The sequence below is a fragment of the Salvelinus namaycush genome, chromosome 10, assembly GCF_016432855.1.
Source record: "Salvelinus namaycush isolate Seneca chromosome 10, SaNama_1.0, whole genome shotgun sequence".
Taxonomy (NCBI): domain Eukaryota; kingdom Metazoa; phylum Chordata; class Actinopteri; order Salmoniformes; family Salmonidae; genus Salvelinus; species Salvelinus namaycush.
This window is the reverse complement of record NC_052316.1, coordinates 32,729,675-32,750,236: the sequence shown is the minus strand read 5'-3', so window position 1 is coordinate 32,750,236 and position 20,562 is coordinate 32,729,675. Positions and strand designations below refer to the sequence as shown.

The 20,562-nt window shown below is 43.8% G+C and overlaps 1 protein-coding gene across 1 annotated transcript in view; it reads left to right on the top strand.

Moving 5' to 3' along the window:
• The window catches only part of LOC120054307 (transforming growth factor beta receptor type 3-like), a 154,798-nt gene that overhangs the window by 113,672 nt on the left and 20,564 nt on the right, over positions 1-20,562 (top strand). Inside the window, exons 5-10 of the mRNA XM_039001721.1 lie at positions 5,482-5,644; positions 6,430-6,577; positions 12,707-12,896; positions 16,020-16,297; positions 16,854-17,009; positions 19,840-20,001. Of these exons, the coding sequence (XP_038857649.1) occupies positions 5,482-5,644; positions 6,430-6,577; positions 12,707-12,896; positions 16,020-16,297; positions 16,854-17,009; positions 19,840-20,001 (1,097 nt within the window). The remainder of the gene's footprint in view (positions 1-5,481; positions 5,645-6,429; positions 6,578-12,706; positions 12,897-16,019; positions 16,298-16,853; positions 17,010-19,839; positions 20,002-20,562) is intronic.

Here is a 20,562-nt window from a genome sequence, read left to right as displayed (position 1 = left end):
TCAGCGTAGTGTCCAGAGCATGGAGGCGCTACCAGGAGACAGGCCAGTACATCAGGAGACGTGGAGGAGGCCGTAGGAGGGCAACCCAGCAGCAGGACCGCTACCTCCGCCTTTGTGCAAGGAGGAGCAGGAGGAGCACTGCCAGAGCCCTGCAAAATGACCTCCAGCAGGCCACAAATGTGCATGTGCCTGCTCAAACGGTCAGAAACAGACTCCATGAGGGTGGTATGAGGGCCCGACGTCCACAGGTGGGGGTTGTGCTTACAGCCCAACACCGTGCAGGACGTTTGGCATTTGCCAGAGAACACCAAGATTGGCAAATTCACCACTGGCGCCCTGTGCTCTTCACAGATGAAAGCAGGTTCACACTGAGCACATGTGACAGACGTGACAGAGTCTGGAGACGCCGTGGAGAACGTTCTGCTGCCTGCAACATCCTCCAGCATGACCGGTTTGGCAGTGGGTCAGCATTTCTTTGTGGGGCCGCACAGCCCTCCATGTGCTCGCCAGAGGTAGCCTGACTGCCATTAGGTACCGAGATGAGATCCTCATACCCCTTGTGAGACCATATGCTGACACATGCACATTTGTGGCCTGCTGGAGGTCATTTTGCAGGGCTCTGGCAGTGCTCCTCCTTGCACAAAGGCGGAGGTAGCGGTCCTGCTGCTGGGTTGTTGCCCTCCTACGGCCTCCTCCACGTCTCCTGATGTACTGGCCTGTCTCCTGGTAGCGCCTCCATGCTCTGGACACTACGCTGACAGACACAGCAAACCTTCTTGCCACAGCTCGCATTGATGTGCCATCCTGGATGAGCTGCACTACCTGAGCCACTTGTGTGGGTTGTAGACTCCGTCTCATGCTACCACTAGAGTGAAAGCACCGCCAGCATTCAAAAGTGACCAAAACAGCCAGGAAGCATAGGAACTGAAAAGTGGTCTGTGGTCACCACCTGCAGAACCACTCATTTATTGGGGGTTTCTTGCTAATTGCCTATAATTTCCACCTTTTGTCTATTCCATTTGCACAACAGCATGCGAAATTTATTGTCAATCAGTGTTGCTTCCTAAGTGGACAGTTTGATTTCACAGAAGAGTGATTGACTTGGAGTTACATTGTGTTGTTTAAGTGTTCCCTTTATTTTTTTGAGCAGTGTATATATATACAACCTTTGCCTTGATGACATCTTTGCACACTATTGGCATTCTCTCAACCAGCTTCACCTGGAATGCTTTTCTAACAGTCTTGAAGGAGTTCTCACATATGCTGAGCACTTGTTGGCTGCTTTTCCTTCACTCTGCGGTCCAACTCATCCCAAACCATCTCAATTGGGTTGAGGTCGTGTGATTGTGGAGGCCAGGTCATCTGATGCAGCACCATCACTCTCTTTCTTGGTCAAAATTCCCCAAATTAGCTTTTAACAAGGCACACCTGTTAATTGAAATGCATTCCAGGTGACTACCTCATGAAGCTGGCTGAGAGAATGCCAAGAGTGTGCAAAGCTGTCATCAAGGGTGGCTACTTTGAAGAATCAAGTATAAAATATATTTACATTTCGTTAACACTTTATGGTTACTACATGATTCTATATGTGTTATTTCAGAGTTCTGATCTCTTCACTATTATTCTACAAAAGTATTCACCTCCTTGGTATTTTTTCCTATTTTGTTGCCTTACAACCTGGAATTAAAATATATTTTTGGGGGGTTTGTATCATTTGATTTACACAAGGCCATTCCAAGACATTTAAATGTTTCCCCTTAAACCACCCGAGTGTTACTTTAGCAGTATGCTTAGGGTCATTGTCCTGCTGGAAGGTGAACCTCCGTCCTAGTCTCAAATCTCTGGAAGACTGAAACAGGTTTCCCTCAAGAATTTCCCTGTATTTAGCGCCATCCATCATTCCTTCAGTTCTGACCAGTTTCCCAAAACCCTGCCGATGGGGAAAAAAAAAAAACATCCCCACAGCATGGTGCTGCCACCACCATGCTTCACTGTGGGGATGGTGTTCTCGGGGTGATGGAAAGTGTTGGGTTTGCGCCAGACATAGCGTTTTCCTTGATGGCCAAAAGCTCAATTTTAGTCTCATCTGACCAGAGTTCCTTCTTCCATATGTTTGGGGAGTCTCCCACATTCCTTTTGGTGAACACCAAACGTGTTTGCTTATATTTTATTTAAGCAATGGCTTTTTTCTGGCCCCTCTTCCGTAAAGCCCAGCTCTGTGGAGTGTACGGCTTCAAGTGGTCCTATGGACAGATACTCCAATCTCCGCTGTGGATCTTTGCAGCTCCTTCAGGGTTATCTTTGGTCTCTTTGTTGCCTCTCTGATTAACCTCTCTAGGGTATGTGGGACGGTAGCGTCTCACCTCGTCAACAGCCAGTGAAACTGCAGGGCGCCAAATTCAAAACAACAGAAATCCCATAATTAAAATTCCTCAAACATACAAGTATTTTACACCATTTTAAAGATACACTTGTTGTAAATCCAGCCACAGTGTCCGATTTCAAAAAGGCTTTACGACGAAAGCACACCAAACGATTATGTTAGGTCAGAGCCAAGTCACAGAAAAACACAGCCATTTTTCCAGCCAAAGAGAGGAGTCACTGTAACGTTAGTCGTCGGAATGAGAAGGATCGGACCAAAGCGCAGCGTGGTAAGTGTTCATGATTATTTATTTAAACTGAACACTGAGACAAAATGAAACAACATGAAACAGTTCTGTCTGGTGTAGACACAAAAACAGAAAACAACTACCCACAAAGCATCGGTGGGGAAAAGCTACCTAAGTATGATTCTCAATCAGAGACAACGATAGACAGCTGCCTCTGATTGAGAACCACACCCGGCCAAACACAAAGAAATACAAAACATAGAAAATGAACATAGAATGCCCACCCAAATCACACCCTGACCAAACCAAAATAGAGACATAAAAAGCTCTCTACGGTCAGGGCGTGACAGTACCCCCTCCCAAAGGTGCGGACTCCGGCCGCAAAACCTGAACCCATAGGGGAGGGTCTGGGTGGGCATTTCTTCGCGGTGGCGGCTCTGGTGAGGGACGTAGACCGCTCCACCTCTGGCTCGGCCCACTTAGGTGGCGCCTCTAGAGCGGGGACCCTTGTCTAGGGTGTCAGGTAAGGTGCAGGTGATATGATCCTTAACTAGCCTCTCAAGGCACTTCATGATGACAGAAGTGAGTGCTACGGAGCGATTAGTCATTTAGTTCAGTTGCCTTTGCTTTCTTGGACACAGGAACAATGGTGGACATCTTGAAGCAAGTGGGGATAGCTGACTGGGATAGAGAGAGATTGAATATGTCCGTAAACACTCCAGCCAGGATACGGCTAGGGATGCAATCTGGGCTGGCAGCCTTGCAAGGGTTAACACACTTATATGTCTTACTCAGAAAATGAGAGCCCACAGTCCTCGGGAGTGGCCTGTGTTGGTCGCACTGTGTTATCATCAAAACGGGTGAAGGTGTTTAGCTTGTCCAGGAACAAGATGTCGGTGTCCGCAACGTGGCTGGTTTTCCCTTTTGTAGTCCATGATTGTCTGGAGTCCCTGCCACATAGATCTCATGTTGAATTGCGACTCTAACTTTGTCTCTGTACTGACGTTTTCCTTGTTTGATTGCCTTAGAGGGCATAACTGCATTGTTTGTATTCAACCATATTCCCGGTCACCTTGCCATGGTTAAATGCCGTGGTTCGTGGTTTCAGTTTTGCATGAATGCTGCCATCTATCCATGCTTTTTGGTTTGGGAAGGTTTTAATAGTCAGTGGGAACAACATCCCCTATACACTTCCTGATTAACTCAGTCACTGTGTCAGTGTATACGTCAATGATATTCTCAGAAGCAACCCGGAACATATCCCAGTACACATGATCAAAACATTCTTGAAGCATGGATTCTGATTGGTCAGACCAGCGTTGAATAGACCTTAGCATGGGTACTTCCTGTTTGAGCGTCTGCCTATAGGAAGGGCGGAGCGGAGTGGAGTCGTGATCTGATTTGCCAAACGGAGGGCGGGGGAGGGCCTTGTAGCCATCCCAGAAGGGAGAGAAACAAAGGTAAAAAAAAATTGAAGCGCGAGTTGTACAGGCAATGTGTTAATAGAACTTCGGTTGCTTTTTCTTCAGATTCGCTTTTTTAAAGTCCCCAGCTACAATAAATGCGGCTTCAGGATTTGTGGCTTTCAGTTTGCACAAAGTTCAGTGTAGTTCCTTGGAGGGCAGTCGTGGTATCGGCTTGAGGGGGAATATACACGGCTGGTACTATAACCGAAGATAAATTTCTTGGGAGGTAATACGGTCTGCATTTGATTGCGAGGTCGGTATTCTAGGTCGGGTGAACAAAAGGACTTGAATTCCTGTACGTTATCAGAATCACACCATGAGTAGTTAATCATGAAACATACACCTCAGGCCTTTCTTTTGTGCTCTCCATGTTCTCAGTCACTTGGAGGATAGCAGAGAGAACAGAGTGTGTGTGATTGCTTAGCCTTGAAGCAGTCATCCATTCAGCCCCTCTCTCTGTCATTAGACCCTGTGGTTTGGCGAACGTCCAACATGCCATGTTTACCACATAGAGAGAGCTCTACTTTCCAGTCCATCTCCCTATGTCTTTTCCTCTCTGGTATCTTTTCTTGAGGTGGGACAGATTTCCACTTTGTTGTCTCAGGCCATTAACACACACACTCACTCACTCACTCACTCACTCACTCACTCACTCACTCACTCACTCACTCACTCACTCACTCACTCACTCACTCACTCACTCACTCACTCACTCACTCACTCACTCACTCACTCACACCTCAAGTGCCATGAGGAGGTTCGGGGAGGAAGGTGCCAACCCTTTACTTTATATTCTCTAAACCTTACTACTGTCCAAGACCTTGTTTGCCAAATAAGGAAGCATCTGTCTTGTGATTCTTCTGAAAAGATGGAGAAGAGGATTGCATGCCTGGGCAGTTGGATGGAGTATAATAATATTTGAGTAAATAAATGATAAGTTAGAATGGTGGGAAATCTGACAGGAATGACTGATTGGACGTGTTTATGACTGATATTGTTCAAAATGTATTTTCAAAACATATTGGCCTTAATTTTGTCAGAACCTGAATAATAGTGTTCAATACAAAACCAGTCTGTCTGTCCCTGTCTTTTACCAGCAATCCCAAAGTGTTTAGATATCTCAAAACGTTGGCTGAACAAGCTGTAGTGTAAATACTCTAACTAAATACCTCACCCATTTGCTCATGAGGAATCATCTTGAAAGTAAAGAAAAACTTGCACACAGCGATTCCCAGTATCACTTCAGTATATTAAGCTTACGTATCGTCCTCTCTGCCTTCGTCAGAGCTTCTTCCTCTTGACAATTAATCATGTATAATCACATCACATCCAGTGTCCGAATTATACATTGAGTCATGATCTCATCTCATAATCTCATCCACCCACCTTCTCCTTTCCTCTTCCAGATCCAGTGTTCTCCGATACTTGCAAGATTGACAACAAGTTCCTCTCTCTGAACTACCTAGCTGGCTACGTAGAGTCCCAGGCCTCTAAAGGCTGTGTCCTGTCTGGACCAGACCAGGACCAAGAGGTCCACATCATCGAGCTGCAAGCACCCAACTCTAGTAGGTCAGTACTGTAATCCACCACAACCATAACATAACCACAACACAACCATAACACAACCGTAACATAAACATAACTCCAGCTGGTCAGTACTGTAGCCCACGACCAGAACCAAAACATAGTCTGACCCAAATAGGGTGCACGTTTATCTAGTTTGGGCTGGTTTCCTGGACACAGATTAAGCCTAGTTCTGGACTAAAGAACACTTTCAATGGAGATTCTCTATTGAGCTTGCTTTAAGTCGAGGAGCAGGCTTAATCTGTCACTGGGAAACTGGCCCTTTATGTCAATATGATACACATTATGTCGATCACAGTAACTCTTAACATGAACCTTAATGATCTCAGTGTAATTTCCCCATTACAAGAGGCCAGAATGGTCTCTCTCTCTGGTAGTTTGTTTTGGATACGAAGGAAGAGGGGGGTAATATTGACCTTAGAGTTCTTAACAGAACGTCATATCTCAGGCTCAGAGTCTGTGGTTGTCCCAAAATGGCACCCTATTCACTATTCGGGATGCAACCTATCTCCAGTCTGCCAGATAATCGCCTCACTCTTCCAGTGGTGTGATTACTTTGTATATGCATGAAGAGCCCAGAAATACATGTATTTTACCATACTGCTGCTATGTGGTCTGGTCTGTTACACGCATGTCCTCCTCTTCCTGGGAATACTTCCAGTTTCTTAATCAGTTGGCCAGACTGAGAGAAGGCATGTAAATACAGAGTGTTTTGGGCCTTCCAAAATTCTTATCTCTCTCTCTCTCTCCCCCCCATCCTCCTTGAGCAGTGCGTTCCAGGTGGATGTGATCGTTGATCTGAGGCCGTTGGGGGCAGATGTTCTGTTGCCTCGTGACATCGTGCTGCTGCTGAAGTGTCAGAAGTCTGTCAACTGGGTCATCAAGGCTCACAGCATCAGCGGGAAACTGAATGTAGTGGTACGTGACTCAGAACGTCACTCTGAACGTAACAAACACAGACTCTCCTTTAGTTAAGAGCTGTTTTGACCTAAATAAAAATTATTTGATTTTCAGTAGTAGCAGTTTATTTAAAGGCCATCTCAAGAGGCCCAAGACTCCATCCCTCAGCTTTATAGCAAACCAAGTGGCGGCACTGTTGAGTTTTTTTCAAATTGAGTAGTTCAACTTTCAGATTTTTCACTGCCAATATTTTTTTCACTGTCTCAGTAACACATCACAATGGCACCGATGGTGTGAGGGAATACAGGCAGAAGAACCATGTCACAACACATGACTAGACAGGCACAGCAGACAGACAGGCATGTCACCACTTTGTGTTGCTGACCAATACATTTGTCACAATCTGAGGAGTGTTGAAGTGGCACCTGGTTTCAACCTGCCTGCAGGGGGTGGAAGGAGGGAGGGGGATGGATGAACCGTGAAATATCACCCTGACAGCACTAAGGGTTGTCATCGCATCAAATAAGGAGGGGAAAGGAGGAGGAGAAAGGGGGAAGAGGAGGGGGGCAAGACATTTTCATAGGCCTGACCTGTTTGTCATCCATGATAATGTGAGTTATGAGCGCTGCTGACTGCAGGCTCTGGCTGCCTCCCAAATGACACCCTATTCCCTATAAAGTGAACTACTTTTGACCAAAGTACTATGGGCCCTGGTCAAAAGTAAGTGCACTATAATGGGAATAGGGTGCCATTTGGGACCAGCCCTAGCTCTGCCTATGGTTTCACCAGACCTGAGTGCTTTGGATTGCAAAAATGGTAGGGTGTTTGGATGGGTAGGCGTATAACGCAAACGTCTATTAACCCAAAGGTTGTGAGTTTGCATCTCATCACAGACAATTTTAGCTAATTAGCAACCTTTTAAATACTTACTACGTTTCAGCTACTTTGCAACTACTTAGCATGTTAGCTAATCCTTTTCACTAACCCTAACCTTAACCCTTTAACTTAACTCCTAAACTTAACCCTAACCGTAACCCTAACCCCTAGCCTAGCTAACATTAGCCACCTAGCTAGAATTCGTAACATGTCATATGTTTTGCTACTTCGTAACATATTGTACGTTTGCAAATGCATAACATATTGTATGTTTGGAAAATTCATAACATATAATATGAATTGTAATTTGTAACATATCATACGAAATGGGTGATGGACATCCACAAATGAATATATGCCATACAATACGTAACATATCATGCTAAATGGAGTGTCTCGGATTTACATACAGAATCAGGTTAAAATTCTGTGTAATAAATGCATCCATGACTGTCTGTAGAATTTAAATATTGATTCATTCTTGTTAACATTGACACCCACACACTGTGGTCGTTTCTACACTTTTATTGTCATTGAAAGACATACATACACACATTTACAAGGCTTACACCAAGGGATAATTATTTGGTTTAAGGTTGACAATGCAATGTATGTATAAAAAAATAAACCATTTACTTATATCTGAAGTCATAATGATGGATGGCACTTACACCTTTGGCACATAGCCATCAGATATCTAATGGATATAACATGTGTTTTGTCTATTAATAAGACAGTTTTTTTTTTTTTACCTAAAGGTGGGTTATTTGAGAGCCAATTGTAATTTACAATGATGACCTGGACTAAAGGAAAAAAGACCATCTCTGTGGCCCAAACGAAACTGGCCTGCCCTCCTATCTTATCATCTTTATGAGTGCTGCGTGGCTCCATTTCATGGTCCCTATGCAAAGTGCTGACCTCAGTGGAGGTGTCTTGTGTTGTCTTATGGGCTCTGGGTCCCTGCTACCCTGGGTTAGTTCCCACATTATGTAACAGTCACCCTCATGCAGGCAGGGTGGGTGTGTGTCTGCTAGGCAGCCAGCTCTGTTTAGGCCCAGGACTGCATCCCAAATGGCACCCTATTCCGTATGTAGTGTACTGCTTTTGACCAGGGTCCATGGATCTCTGGTCACAAGTAGTGCACTATATAGGAATTAGGGTGCCATTTGGGACACAGACCTACACTCAGCCCCAGCCACCTTCTGCCTGTTTGTACAACTACACTTTAGGCTGTCACTGCACTGAATCAATCAGGCCAACAGAGCAGGTCTACGGTTGGCTACAGTAGTAGGTTACGCTAATAGAAACATTAGAGGGAGGAGGGGACTGGGGACACATGAGGACACATGGTAGCGATGGGCTGTGATCCTGACCTACAGTTTACTGTTCTAGGACAGTACCAGCTTGGTCTGATATGGGTTGGCAGGTAGCCTAGTGGTTAAGAGCGTTGGGACAGTAAATGAAAGGTCGTTGGTTCAAATCCCCAAGCTGACTACATGGAGAAAAAACATATGCTGATGTGCCCTTGAGCAAAGCACTTAACCCCATTTGCTTTGGATAAATTACTAAAATGTAAATATCTGTTTAACATGACAGTTAATAACCAAATCAAATATTATTTGTCACATGCTCCGAATACTTAACCGTGAAATGCTCGCAGATCTGTCTGAACCTTGTGTTGTGCACGGGGGCATTGTCATGCTGAAACAGGAAAGGGCCTTCCCCAAATGGTTGTCACAAAGTTGGAAGCACTGAATCATCTAGATTCTAGAATGTCATTGTAGGCTGTAGCGTTAACATTTACCTTCACTGGAACAAAGGGGCATAACCATTATTCCTCCTCCACCAAACTTTACATTTGGCACTATGTATTGGGGCAGGTCGGACTGCCAGATGGTGAAACGTGATTCATCACTCAAGAGAAGATGTTTCCACTGCTCCAAAGTCCAGTGTCGGCGAGTTTTACACCACTCTAGCCGACACTTGGCGCATGGTGATCTTATGCTTGTGTGCGGCTGCTTGGCCATGGAAACCCATTTCATGAAACTCCCGACAAACAGTTCTTGTGCTGACTTTGCTTCCAGAGGCAGTTTGGAACTCGATAGTGAGTGTTGCAACCAGACAAGTTTTAAGTGCTACATGCTTCAGCACTCGACGGTCCCGTTCTGTGAGCTTGTTTGGCCTACCACTTTGCGGCTGAGCCGTTGTTACGCCTAGACGTTTCCACTTCACTATAACAACACTTATAGTTTACCGGGGCAGCTGTATCAGGGCAGAAATTTGACGAACTGACTTGTTGGAAAGGTGGCATCCTGTGACGGTGCCACGTTGACTGAGCTCTTCATTAAGGCCATTCTACTTTGTTTATGGAGATTGCATGGCTGTGTGCTCGATTTTATACACCTGTCAGCAACGTGTGTGGCTGAAATAACTGAATCCACTAATTTGAAGGGGTGTCCACATACTTTTGTATATATAGTGTATCATTTTGTGTATATATAGTGTATCATTAAGGGATCATTATAGGAAACAGATAATACATTCATTGTTATGTATACATTATTATATGTATTATATTGTATATATTGTATTATATTATTCAATTTCAAATGTTTACTGAATCTATGGACAACTGCCCATTTGCTCCCGCTGGACGTGGTCCCTTTTTTCAGTTGATCTTAGGGACATGGAAAAACATTTAAATGACTCCTGGGTTGATATGAGCTGTGAAATCTGCATGATCTGTCACACAGACTGTTGTGCTGTTACTGACATCATCAGTGTCTCCAGCAGACACATTTAGTTCTTCAAGTGTTGGCATTATCAAGTCCCATCGGAACACTCAATTTTGGTCTGCATTGCCTTGCATTTTTCTCAGATTTTTCACATTTACACCACCAGTTCCCCGTGACTCTCTCTCTGGGCGCTGTTGCTGGTCTGCCGGATCACCTGTTGCCATTTCTCCCATTCTGTCTCGGCTTCTATCTGTCCAAGCTCTTCATCAGTATAATCTGGCCCATATAAATATGGTTCTGCAAAGTATGCATCCTCTTCAGGCTTGTAGCTGTCCGACTCAGATATGTTTTGATTTTTATGTAATTGTTTTGGGCAGTGTAGCGCTTGAAAGGTGTGTCTGTACTGCGCTATCCTCGAGTAGCAGGCTCTGTAGAATTTGGAGGTGTGGCTAAGCAAGACGAGCAGCACGCGGATGTAGTAGTGACGTAGAAATTAGTTCCAATACAAGGGTAAAACAGTAAACACAGTTCGGGATATACACATTTATGCTCGTAATTGTGGAAAAAGTGTTTCGATATTGACATGCCTGTATAGCCCAGATGTTTTGAAACACGTTTTTTGGGGTGAGTCTGGCCACTACAACGATATGACTCTTGCAAGCAACTAAGACAGCCAAATAAATCTCAGGAATGGAAGTCTGACCAAAACAATTGCCTGGGTGAGGCTTCAACACTAAAAGTAAGTCGAAAATGAGGTCTAACATGTTAAAAACTGAAATATCCCTTTAAGCATTCTTTTGGCTATTTAGCAGTCTTATGGCTTGGGGTAGAAGCTGTCTTGGAGCCTGTTAGTCTGACAGCCGATGCTCCGGTACCATTTGCCAGATCGTAGCAGAGTGAACAGTCAATGACTTGGGGGGCTGGAGTCCTTGGCAATTTTTCTGGCCTGATATAGAGGTCCTGGATGGCAGGGAGCTCGCCCTGAGTGATGTACTGGACTATCCAGTAGCGCTTTGCGGTCGATGGTGGTGCATTTGCCATACCAAGCCGGGATGCAGCCAGTCAAGATGCTTTCGATGGTGCAGCTGTACAACTTTCTGAGGATCCGAGACCACATGCCAAATATTTTCAGCCTCCTGAGGAGAAAGAGGACTGTTGTGCCCTCTTCACAACTGTCCGGGTATGTGTGGACCATGTTAAGTCCTTATTGATGTGGATGCCAAGGAATTTAAAGCTCTGAACCAGCTCCACAACAGCCCTGTCTATGTGGACAGGGACGTGTTCTCCCCTCCTTCTCCTGTAGTCCACGATCAGCTCCTTGGTCTTATTGACATTGAGAGAAAGGTTGTTGTCATGGCACCACACTTCCAAGTCTCTGACCTCCTCCCTGTAGGCTGTCTCATCGCCGTCGGTGATCAGGCCTACCACCATCATGTTGTCACCAAACTTGATGATGGTGTTGGAGTTGTGCGTGGCCATGCAGTCATGGGTGAACAAGGAGTACAGCAGGGAACTTGAGGGGCCCCCATGTTGAGGGTCAGCCTGGTGGAGGTGTTGTTGCCTACCCTTACCACCTGGGGCTGTCCCGTCAGGAAGTCCAGGATCCAGTTACAGAAGTAGGTGTTCAGTCCCATGGTCCCCAGCTTGCAGATCAGCTTGTAGGGGATTATGGTGTTGAAAGCTGAGCTGTAGTCTATGAACAGCATTCTTACATAGTTATTTCCCCTCTTGTCCAGGTGGGAGAGGGCAGTGTGAAGTGCAACTAGATTGCGTCATCTGTGGATCTGTTAAGGCGGAATGCAAATTGGAGTGGGTCCAGGGTGTCTAGGAAAGTACAGGCCAGGCTGACAGAGTACATGAGCTTGGTCATATGTAGTACACTAAATAATAGGATGCCATTTGTGACAGAGTGGATCTGTGAGAAGGGATTAGCTCCCTCACATTATACAGCACGGAACACTGCGGAACTAATGAGGAATTCTGGTAGAAATCTGACACATTAGACTAAGTCCCACCATTGATCAGGCCTTCGATGTGTGTGTGTGATCGTGTGTTTGATCGAGCGTGCGTATGACCCTTCACCCCTATGGGCAGTAGTACATTTGTCATGGGTTTTCCTTCCATGAAGAAACCTAACAAATGTAAAATGGTTCTTTGACTTTTAGTCTGTCAAGATATGAAAGTATGTGAAATGCTCTCACACTTTCATTGTGGGTTGTGGTCACGCTGGCTTTTGAAGCTGACAGGGTCGTTTTTACTGTTCCATACAGTCAGACAAAGGAAATGGAACTTTAGCAGAGGTAGAGATTACTGTAAATGCTGCTGACTAGAAGAGAAAAAGCACCCACTTTGATCTCTATAAAATGACTTTCATGACACAGACTGGTTTAAAATATGGTCAGATTGCTCTGTCTGTACTGAGGGACGAGCATCACATAGGAGTGACTCCACCTGTCGGAAGAAAATGACTGTATACTGTATGTCATATTTAATATTCCATATGACTAATATAAACCTGTATTTACCTTTCTTTCAGACGCCAGATACCATCAGTCTGAGCCCCAACACAGAGAGGCTGATGGAGGTGTCTAGGACCCCTAAGCACCACCTCCCGTCTGGCTCTCAGGCCTTGATCAAGTGGGCAGAGGATCATGGTTACGGACCGGTCACCACCTACACCCACACACCTGTAGCTAACACCTTTAACCTGAGGCTCAGGGAGCCAGGTGAGAAACATCCAGGCTTCTATAATTCTGTTTTTAGACAACTGATTGTGTTGTTGGTGCCCCCCCCCCCCCAAGAGTGACATGCTCGCATCCCCTGATCTCTGCAAACAGTTTACGATTCTTTATAGAAAATATTAGATCCCAGATTGACAGTAGCCGACACCATAACAGCATTTCTGGTCAGGAGGCACTAAAGGCAACCGCTCTGAGACTGTCTACTGCTTCCTCTTGCTCCTTTGAGCAAATATCCTTTAATTCCCTCCTTGATACTGTAGCTCACATGAAGACCTCCTCCTGCCCCTTAGAAGTGATCCCTACTAGACTACTTAAAGAAGTTATGCCTAATGTTGGCCTCAACATTATGTCTATTGTAAATTGCGCCATGAACTCCGGCTCCTTTCCAAAAACAGCTCTGGTCCAACCTCTCCTTAAAAAGACAATCTAGACCCCTCCTCACTGAGTAATTATAGACCTCTAAATGTCCTTTTTTATCCAAGATTTTTAGAAGTTGTTTTCATGCAATTGGTGGCTTATTTGAGTATAAATTACTTATTTGAAAAATTCCAGTCGGGCTTCCACTAGGCTTGGGCGGTATACCGGGGTATTTGGAAGTAGCCACGGGATGGTTTTCAATACTGTCACCATTGAAACTACTTTTTTAAAGTTTTTCAATAAATGTTAATATTTGTAGCTTATTTTTGAGTAAATACCTGCAGTCAAATTGTGCAATATATTAGGAGATAAAGCAGATTGCATTCCTCATTTCACCTGTCACATTATTTTACATTAAGAATCTTACCTTACTTCCCAGAACAGTTGAGACAGTCAAGTGTTTGTTTGTAAATAGCACAACGGGAGAAAGCAGGAGCAGGTGAGTCCAGCTGTGTATTGACAGGGGCTTGTTTTATATTGAAAGCCAACGGTGTCTTTTGCTTCACTAGTGATCAGGGGTGTGCAGCTATAGTTTTGCTTCACAGAAAAAACAATAGTGCAACAAATTTGGCAGAAAATAGCTTCATTTTCATCAGATGACAATAGAAGCGCAACACTACTTGGCTGGCAACCACAAAAGTAAATGAGCTTACAATGAAAAAGCACTCTTTTTTTTGCAAAAACGATGCATGGCCATCATATTTCTAATGTTTATCATAGAAAGAATGTAGCCAGCTAAATTTCCTAATGTTTTGCTTAAAGTTCATCTCATAGCGCTGTCTGCTGATAGAATGCCCGTTCGTGAAGTTTCATCCAAGTGGAGAAGTGCAGCTTGAAGCACAAAATTAGTCTGGTGTCGAGCAGAAATTCCAGTAAGAAGCATTTTAGATCTGCTTTCCAAAACGCAGCAAAATATTTCTTATGCGTTTCATATTTTGTTCCTGCATGAAAAAACACCGAATTCTGCATTAACTAGCAAGTTGAATTAAGGGTTGCGTTATCTAAGTAAGTGGCTGAATTAACAAAGTCAAAGCCCTATGGATGAGTTATCTGTAGGCTGTTTTGATTTCCTTGCTTTTTTTATCCTCTCTGTTCTCGGCCCATCTGCTCCTCCCCCATCTTCTCCAAGCAGAGCAGGCAGGCAGGCCAGTTGCCCTAGTGACTCCAGATTCCACACACACAGCCTGTACACACTGCTCCAGAGTACTGTTCAGACAAGCATGCGTCAAAACTTTGAGTCTCTCATTCACATTCGCTTGTAAATGTCCAAACTCACCAAAAATGACATTCGGTAGCTCCTACCTATATATGTATAACTTTATGAGCTGGATTGCCTGTCTTTGCAATAAGTTTATTTTTGTTTGCGCTCGTTAGCATATTTAGCTAGCAGCCTCCATGGAAATGTGTTATTACTTATTCTAATTTTGTTAGCATTCTGGTAATAGATGCCCATAGGGCTTTTTTTAGTTTATTTTGGCGCCCCCTTGTGTACCAAGCTAGTAATACCGTAAATCCTGGGATTTACGCCCAACCCTACAAGTGACCTAAGCGACTTTGAGCGTGGTATGATTGTCGGTGCCAGGCACGCCGGTTCCAGTATCTCAGAAACAGCCGGCCTCCTGGGCTTTTCATGCATGACAGTGTCTAGGGTTTACAGAGAATGGTGAGACAAACAAAAAACATCCAGTCAGCAGCAGTCTTGTGGGAAAAAACAGCTTGTTGATGAGAGGTCGAAGGAGATTGGCAAGAATCGTGCAAGCTAACAGGCGGGCCACAAACAGGCAAATAACGGTGGTGTGCAGAATGGCATCTCGGAACGCACAACTCATCAGTCCTTGTCATGGATGGGCTATTGCAGCAGAAGACCACACCAGGTTCCACTCCTATCAGCTAAAAACAAGAAGAAGCGGCTCCAGTGGGCACGCGATCACCAACACTGGACAATTGAGGAGTGGAAAAACATCACCTGGTCCGACGAATCCCGGTTCCTGTTGTGTCACGCTGATGGTAGCCAGGATTTGGCGTAAACAGCATGAGTCCATGGCACCATCCTGCCTAGTGTCAATGGTACAGGCTGGTGGTGTAATGGTGTGAGGAATATTTTGCTGACACATATTAGGTCCCTTGATAGCAATTGAGCCACGTTTGAATGCCACACCTTGTAGAATCCATTCCCTGAAGAATTCAGGCTGTTCTGGAGGCAAAGGGGGGTCCGACCCGGTACTAGATGGGTGTAACTAATAAAGTGGTCATTGAAAGTGTATGTTTACTATAATGAAAATAATAGATAATGCATGACAAATAGACATAGGTTCACTAAATTTAAGAAAGATATCTACTGTGTAAATAAATTATGCTAATAATAATAATACATTTTATATGTAAGCGCTTGTTATAAAAGTATAAATCATTGATTTTTCAACCACATACCATCGACATCCAATTTTAACTGTCCTTATAAAGACAATAGTCTGAAACTCAAGTCTGCTAACTCTGAGCCAATTTAGTTTCAATGTTCTGTTCTGTTTGTGCTCTGTGCAATCTCCATGCCTTTAAAATCACCAGATGAGGCCTGTGTGTGCGTGTGCATTCGTGCTTGTGCATTCGTGCATCTGTGTGTGTGACTAAAAAGTGTCACACACACTTCACTTACAGATGTGGTGGATCCCCTGGATTCCATGTTCCCTCCAGAACTCTCCATCTTACGGGACACCAACCCCATCCTCTCTGGTGGTCAGGGTGGTGCTGCCCCACACTCCGGTGGCCTGCCCTTCACCTTCCCCTTCCCCCCGCTCATGGAGCAGGGCCTGCCCTACCTGTCCCTGCCCCCCTCCCTGGATGACCGGCCTTGGCTGGGAGGGGAGCAGGGTGGGGAGCCTGAGGAGCAGCAGGGGACCCTCAGTGTTGGTCTCAGTGTTCAGTGTGAGGAGAGCAGGATAGTGGTCTGCATCGACCGAGAGACTCTGCAGGTGAGGAGATACTTTAGTCCGCCAACTGGTTTATCACTCTGACTAAATGTCTGCCTCCATTGTGTCAAAAATGGACGAAAGGCAGTTGTGGAATTCACACTTTTCATGCTTGATTTAACTGTATGATTATTTCTCTTTAATACTGACTGGCACTGACTTGAATCAACAGTGTATAGTGTGTTTGCTACTGTGTGTGTCTGTACTTGTGTGCTACCATTGGGCACTGTGAAGCAGGCCCAACACAATAGACAACATCACAGTGTAGTAAAACCCACACACTGCAATTAGGTATAATTATGGTTAGAGTTGGACTATCCTGTGGTTTTATTTAACATCACACAGAGAAGTAGTCTGTGCTGTCGAATGGCATAGTGACGTCTAATGCCTCACTAGTGTAGTGCCATGTGTCTGTCAGCTCTACTGATCGTTTTGAGATGATCATTGATCATGATTTAAATTTTATTGCAAAGATTATAGATTACATTGACATTATATAATTTAAAAAATACTTTATAGATTGACTATTTATTTCTAATTACATTGTCTCTTTCCTCAGGCCAACGGTTACGCTAATGTCAACCTGACTCTTCAAGACCCAGAATGCAAAGCAACGGTCAACTCCACCCACTACACATTGGTGACCCCATTGGAGGGCTGTCAGACCACCAAGTACCCCATGCACCCCGGTCCTATGGTCCTCTACATCAACTCAGTGAGTAGCACATTTAGCAAATTAGCATCTATAACAACTCATTGAAGGCAGGTTTCCTGGACCGTAGCCTACCACATGTTACCATACTCCAAAATCTTGTAAAGCCTGGAAATTGAGGGTGCCCAGACCCTAATAAGCATACCCCTGGACTAAAATGCATCTCCATTTAAAATACTTTCAGTCCAAGACTTGGCTTGGTCTGTGTCTGGAAACTAGCCCTATATGAGTACTGTATTCACATATTTAAATAGAACAATTATAGGACCTCTATGGCTGTATCCCCCAACCCTATCCTGTTACTCTGAACAGTGGTAATCCATTATCTCTATGTGCATGGGAGGAACAGCTAGGGGCAGCTAGGGCTAAATCAGGACAACACTATGAATTGCTGCGGGAAGTAGGGGTGCTGAGGGGGCTTCCCACCCCTTGATAAATCAACATATAAATAAATAAAATACCCCCTGCAAAATTTGTGAACTAGGCCTTTATTACTCCTGGATAATTCTTATTTTTTCTCTTCTTAGATACAAAGATAACTTCAGTTCCCTATGGTCAAAATAAAGTATTCTTCATTTAGCTGTTTCGCAATACATCAAAGCCCCATGTCCTTGTATGGTCCTTGTTTGTTCCATCCTACGAATAAGCATTTTTAATTTATTAGGCTTATCCAGATTGTCATACCGGCCTTGTGCCATCCCGGGATATTTGGTCATACCAGCATTGAACACAAGGGGAGCTATTTTCAAACCCCACTGAGCCTCTGTAGTCCAAAGGTTAGCAATGCTAACCCATAGAGAGTGCTAACTAAATGCTAACAAGCACATTGCAAACATTTTATACAGTCTCTGACCTAAACTATTTGCAGGACAGACATCCCAGCTCATACATTTTTACAAGTAACTAAAAAATGCTACTCACAGTTTGCTGCACAAAACACACATTAGACAGCAAGGATCTTGATCCAGTAGGGGATTCTCAGCTGTTACAAAGCGAAGCTTGATTTTGGAAGACGCTAACCACTTAGCGAGATAGCTAACTAGCTACTAAATTAGCAAACCCAATGCACAGTTAAAAATATATAGCTGGGAAACATTTAGTTGTGAATTCCACACTGAAACTAGATCACCGGGCGCGTGCTGCACAACAGTGAGTGACTCACAAGGTTCTGGTCTCTCGTTGTTGTGCGCTTGTAAACAAACACCACGTGACTGGGAACTACCAGTAAGCTTCATAATGAAAAATTATGTGACAGGTAAACTGAAGAACGGAATCTTCTTTATCTCCTAACGTATTGCACAAGTTGACTGCAGGTATTTACTTAAAAAGTAGCTACAAATATTCTAATTTATAAAAATAAAAAATAAAATAAAAATTCAACGGTATTGAAAAAACATCCTGTGGCTATTTCCAAATTTCCCTGGTATATGGTATACTGCCCAAGTCTACTATTTACTATATAGTGCATTAGAGCCTTGGTCAAAAGTAGTGCAATATATAGGGAATAGGGTGCCATTTGGGATGCATCCTTAGACTAGAGACTACACTGGAGGGTCAACACGTGTGAAATAAGCACCAGTAGGAATAAACTAAATGGCAATAATTTACCTCATTTAGTCCTTGTCCTCTAGCCCTAACTCACCTCTGACCCTGTAAACGTCTGAAGTACACAGAGTGGGCTTCCGGTGTTTCTTTCCTGTGGAGAAAATGAAATATATGCTTCACAGGGTTCTTTCTACCTGATAGAGCTCTCAGCTCTGGGCTGTTGATCTCTGGACGTTCCCACATTTTAATTTCAGATCATCTGTTTGAAGAATGTTTTGGCAGCTAGATTCAGACCAGAGCCGCATCACTGGTGTCCTGAGTAGGGTTGCAAAGGGAGGGTATATTACTGGAAACTTATATTACTGGAAACCAGTAAACTACCAGAATTTTGGTATCTTTGAAGGATTTTATGTAATCTATCACAAGACATCTAGTGGCCCTTTTGGGTACGGTTCTGTAATAATCTTTGGCCCTCTGTGTGGCCTTATCACATGTAAAACTTATGAATTGATTGAATAAGATGATTTTAAAAAACTATTTAAAATCCTATGTTTAAAAAATATATATATTTATGTTATTATGTCAATATGTATTTGTTTCAGTGTTTTGCCATAAAACTGGTGTCAGTTATGAAAAAGTCAATAGTTAGTAGAGTTAATTGAAAATGCCATGCTTTTTTCATTAATTAGGCTATTTTCTCTTGAACCATGTACTAGAAACTCATGAACAATATGGACACAGATATAAAAAAGGAATATTCTATATTATTATAAATGTTTTTAAGTTATTCAAATATACATTACCAAAGTTACGATAGATTGCCATATTTTCTGTTAATTACCTAAATTACCGGTAGCTTTGCAACACTAGTCCTGAGCCCCTGAATGAAACACACCATTCACACGCAGAACATTATTTTAAAATAGTTTGGCGCCAATCACTGGTAAAGTTTCCTGGTGTGTGTCTCAAAAGGCACCATATTCCCTATATAGTGCACTGTTTTTTTACCAAAGCCCTGACAAAAGTAGTGCACTATATATGTCATTTGAGATGCACCCTTAAAACATGATTTGGCGCCAATAGCTGGGAACATGTCCTGTTCACCTTGTGAATATATCTGAACTATGTTCAATGATTCAATGATCAACTCCCCTGTGTGGCTGACGTACAGATTCTAAAAAGTCAAGCTGAACCTGTTCAATGTGGGTGTGTCCCAAATGGCACCCTAGCTATATAGTACACTACTTTAGAACAGGCTGTGTTCAACTCCCCTGTGGTTGACATCCAGATCCTGATAAGTCACGATGAGCCTAAGGATGGGAGTGGTGTTCCCCTGGATTACGATGATCTAGAGTCCGGAGACGTTACTTTCCCTTGGGAGACAGAGGCGCTGGAGAGGGCTGCTTTCCTGGAGCCCACCACGGGGCCTGATCACAGGTCATCCATTCTGGTAAGACATCTATAACATAAGATAATATAGATTCTATATGATTCTCTCTCAGGACCAGAACACAGGTCCTCCATTCTGGTAAGACATCTATAATATAGATTCTATATGATTCTCTCTCATGACCAAAATACAGGTCCTCCATTCTGGTAAGACATCTATAATATAAGATAATATAGATTCTACATGATTTTCTCTCAGGACCAGCACACAGGTCCTCCATTCTGGTAAGACATCTAGCTACACAGGGCCAGCTACAGGCATAAGCGGTCGCTTGTTTTTTCCCCCAACTTCTATAAAACTGCAAAGATGTCTCTCCACCCAATGGCAAAATGGGTAGTATTGCAGGAAATTAACTTTAAAACTCAAATTTTTCTCTCAGCCATGAAATGGGGCTGGAGCACTAATATGTTTTACCGGGACGTGGGCGGCCCCCAACCAGATCTCACTTAGGGCCCCCAAATGGCAAGAGCCAGTCCTGTAGCTACATGACTCTCCGTTTGTTTGTTTTTCATACATTTGGTCTCCCTCGAACAAGAGGTTGGTTTTCAAACTCAAGGGAGT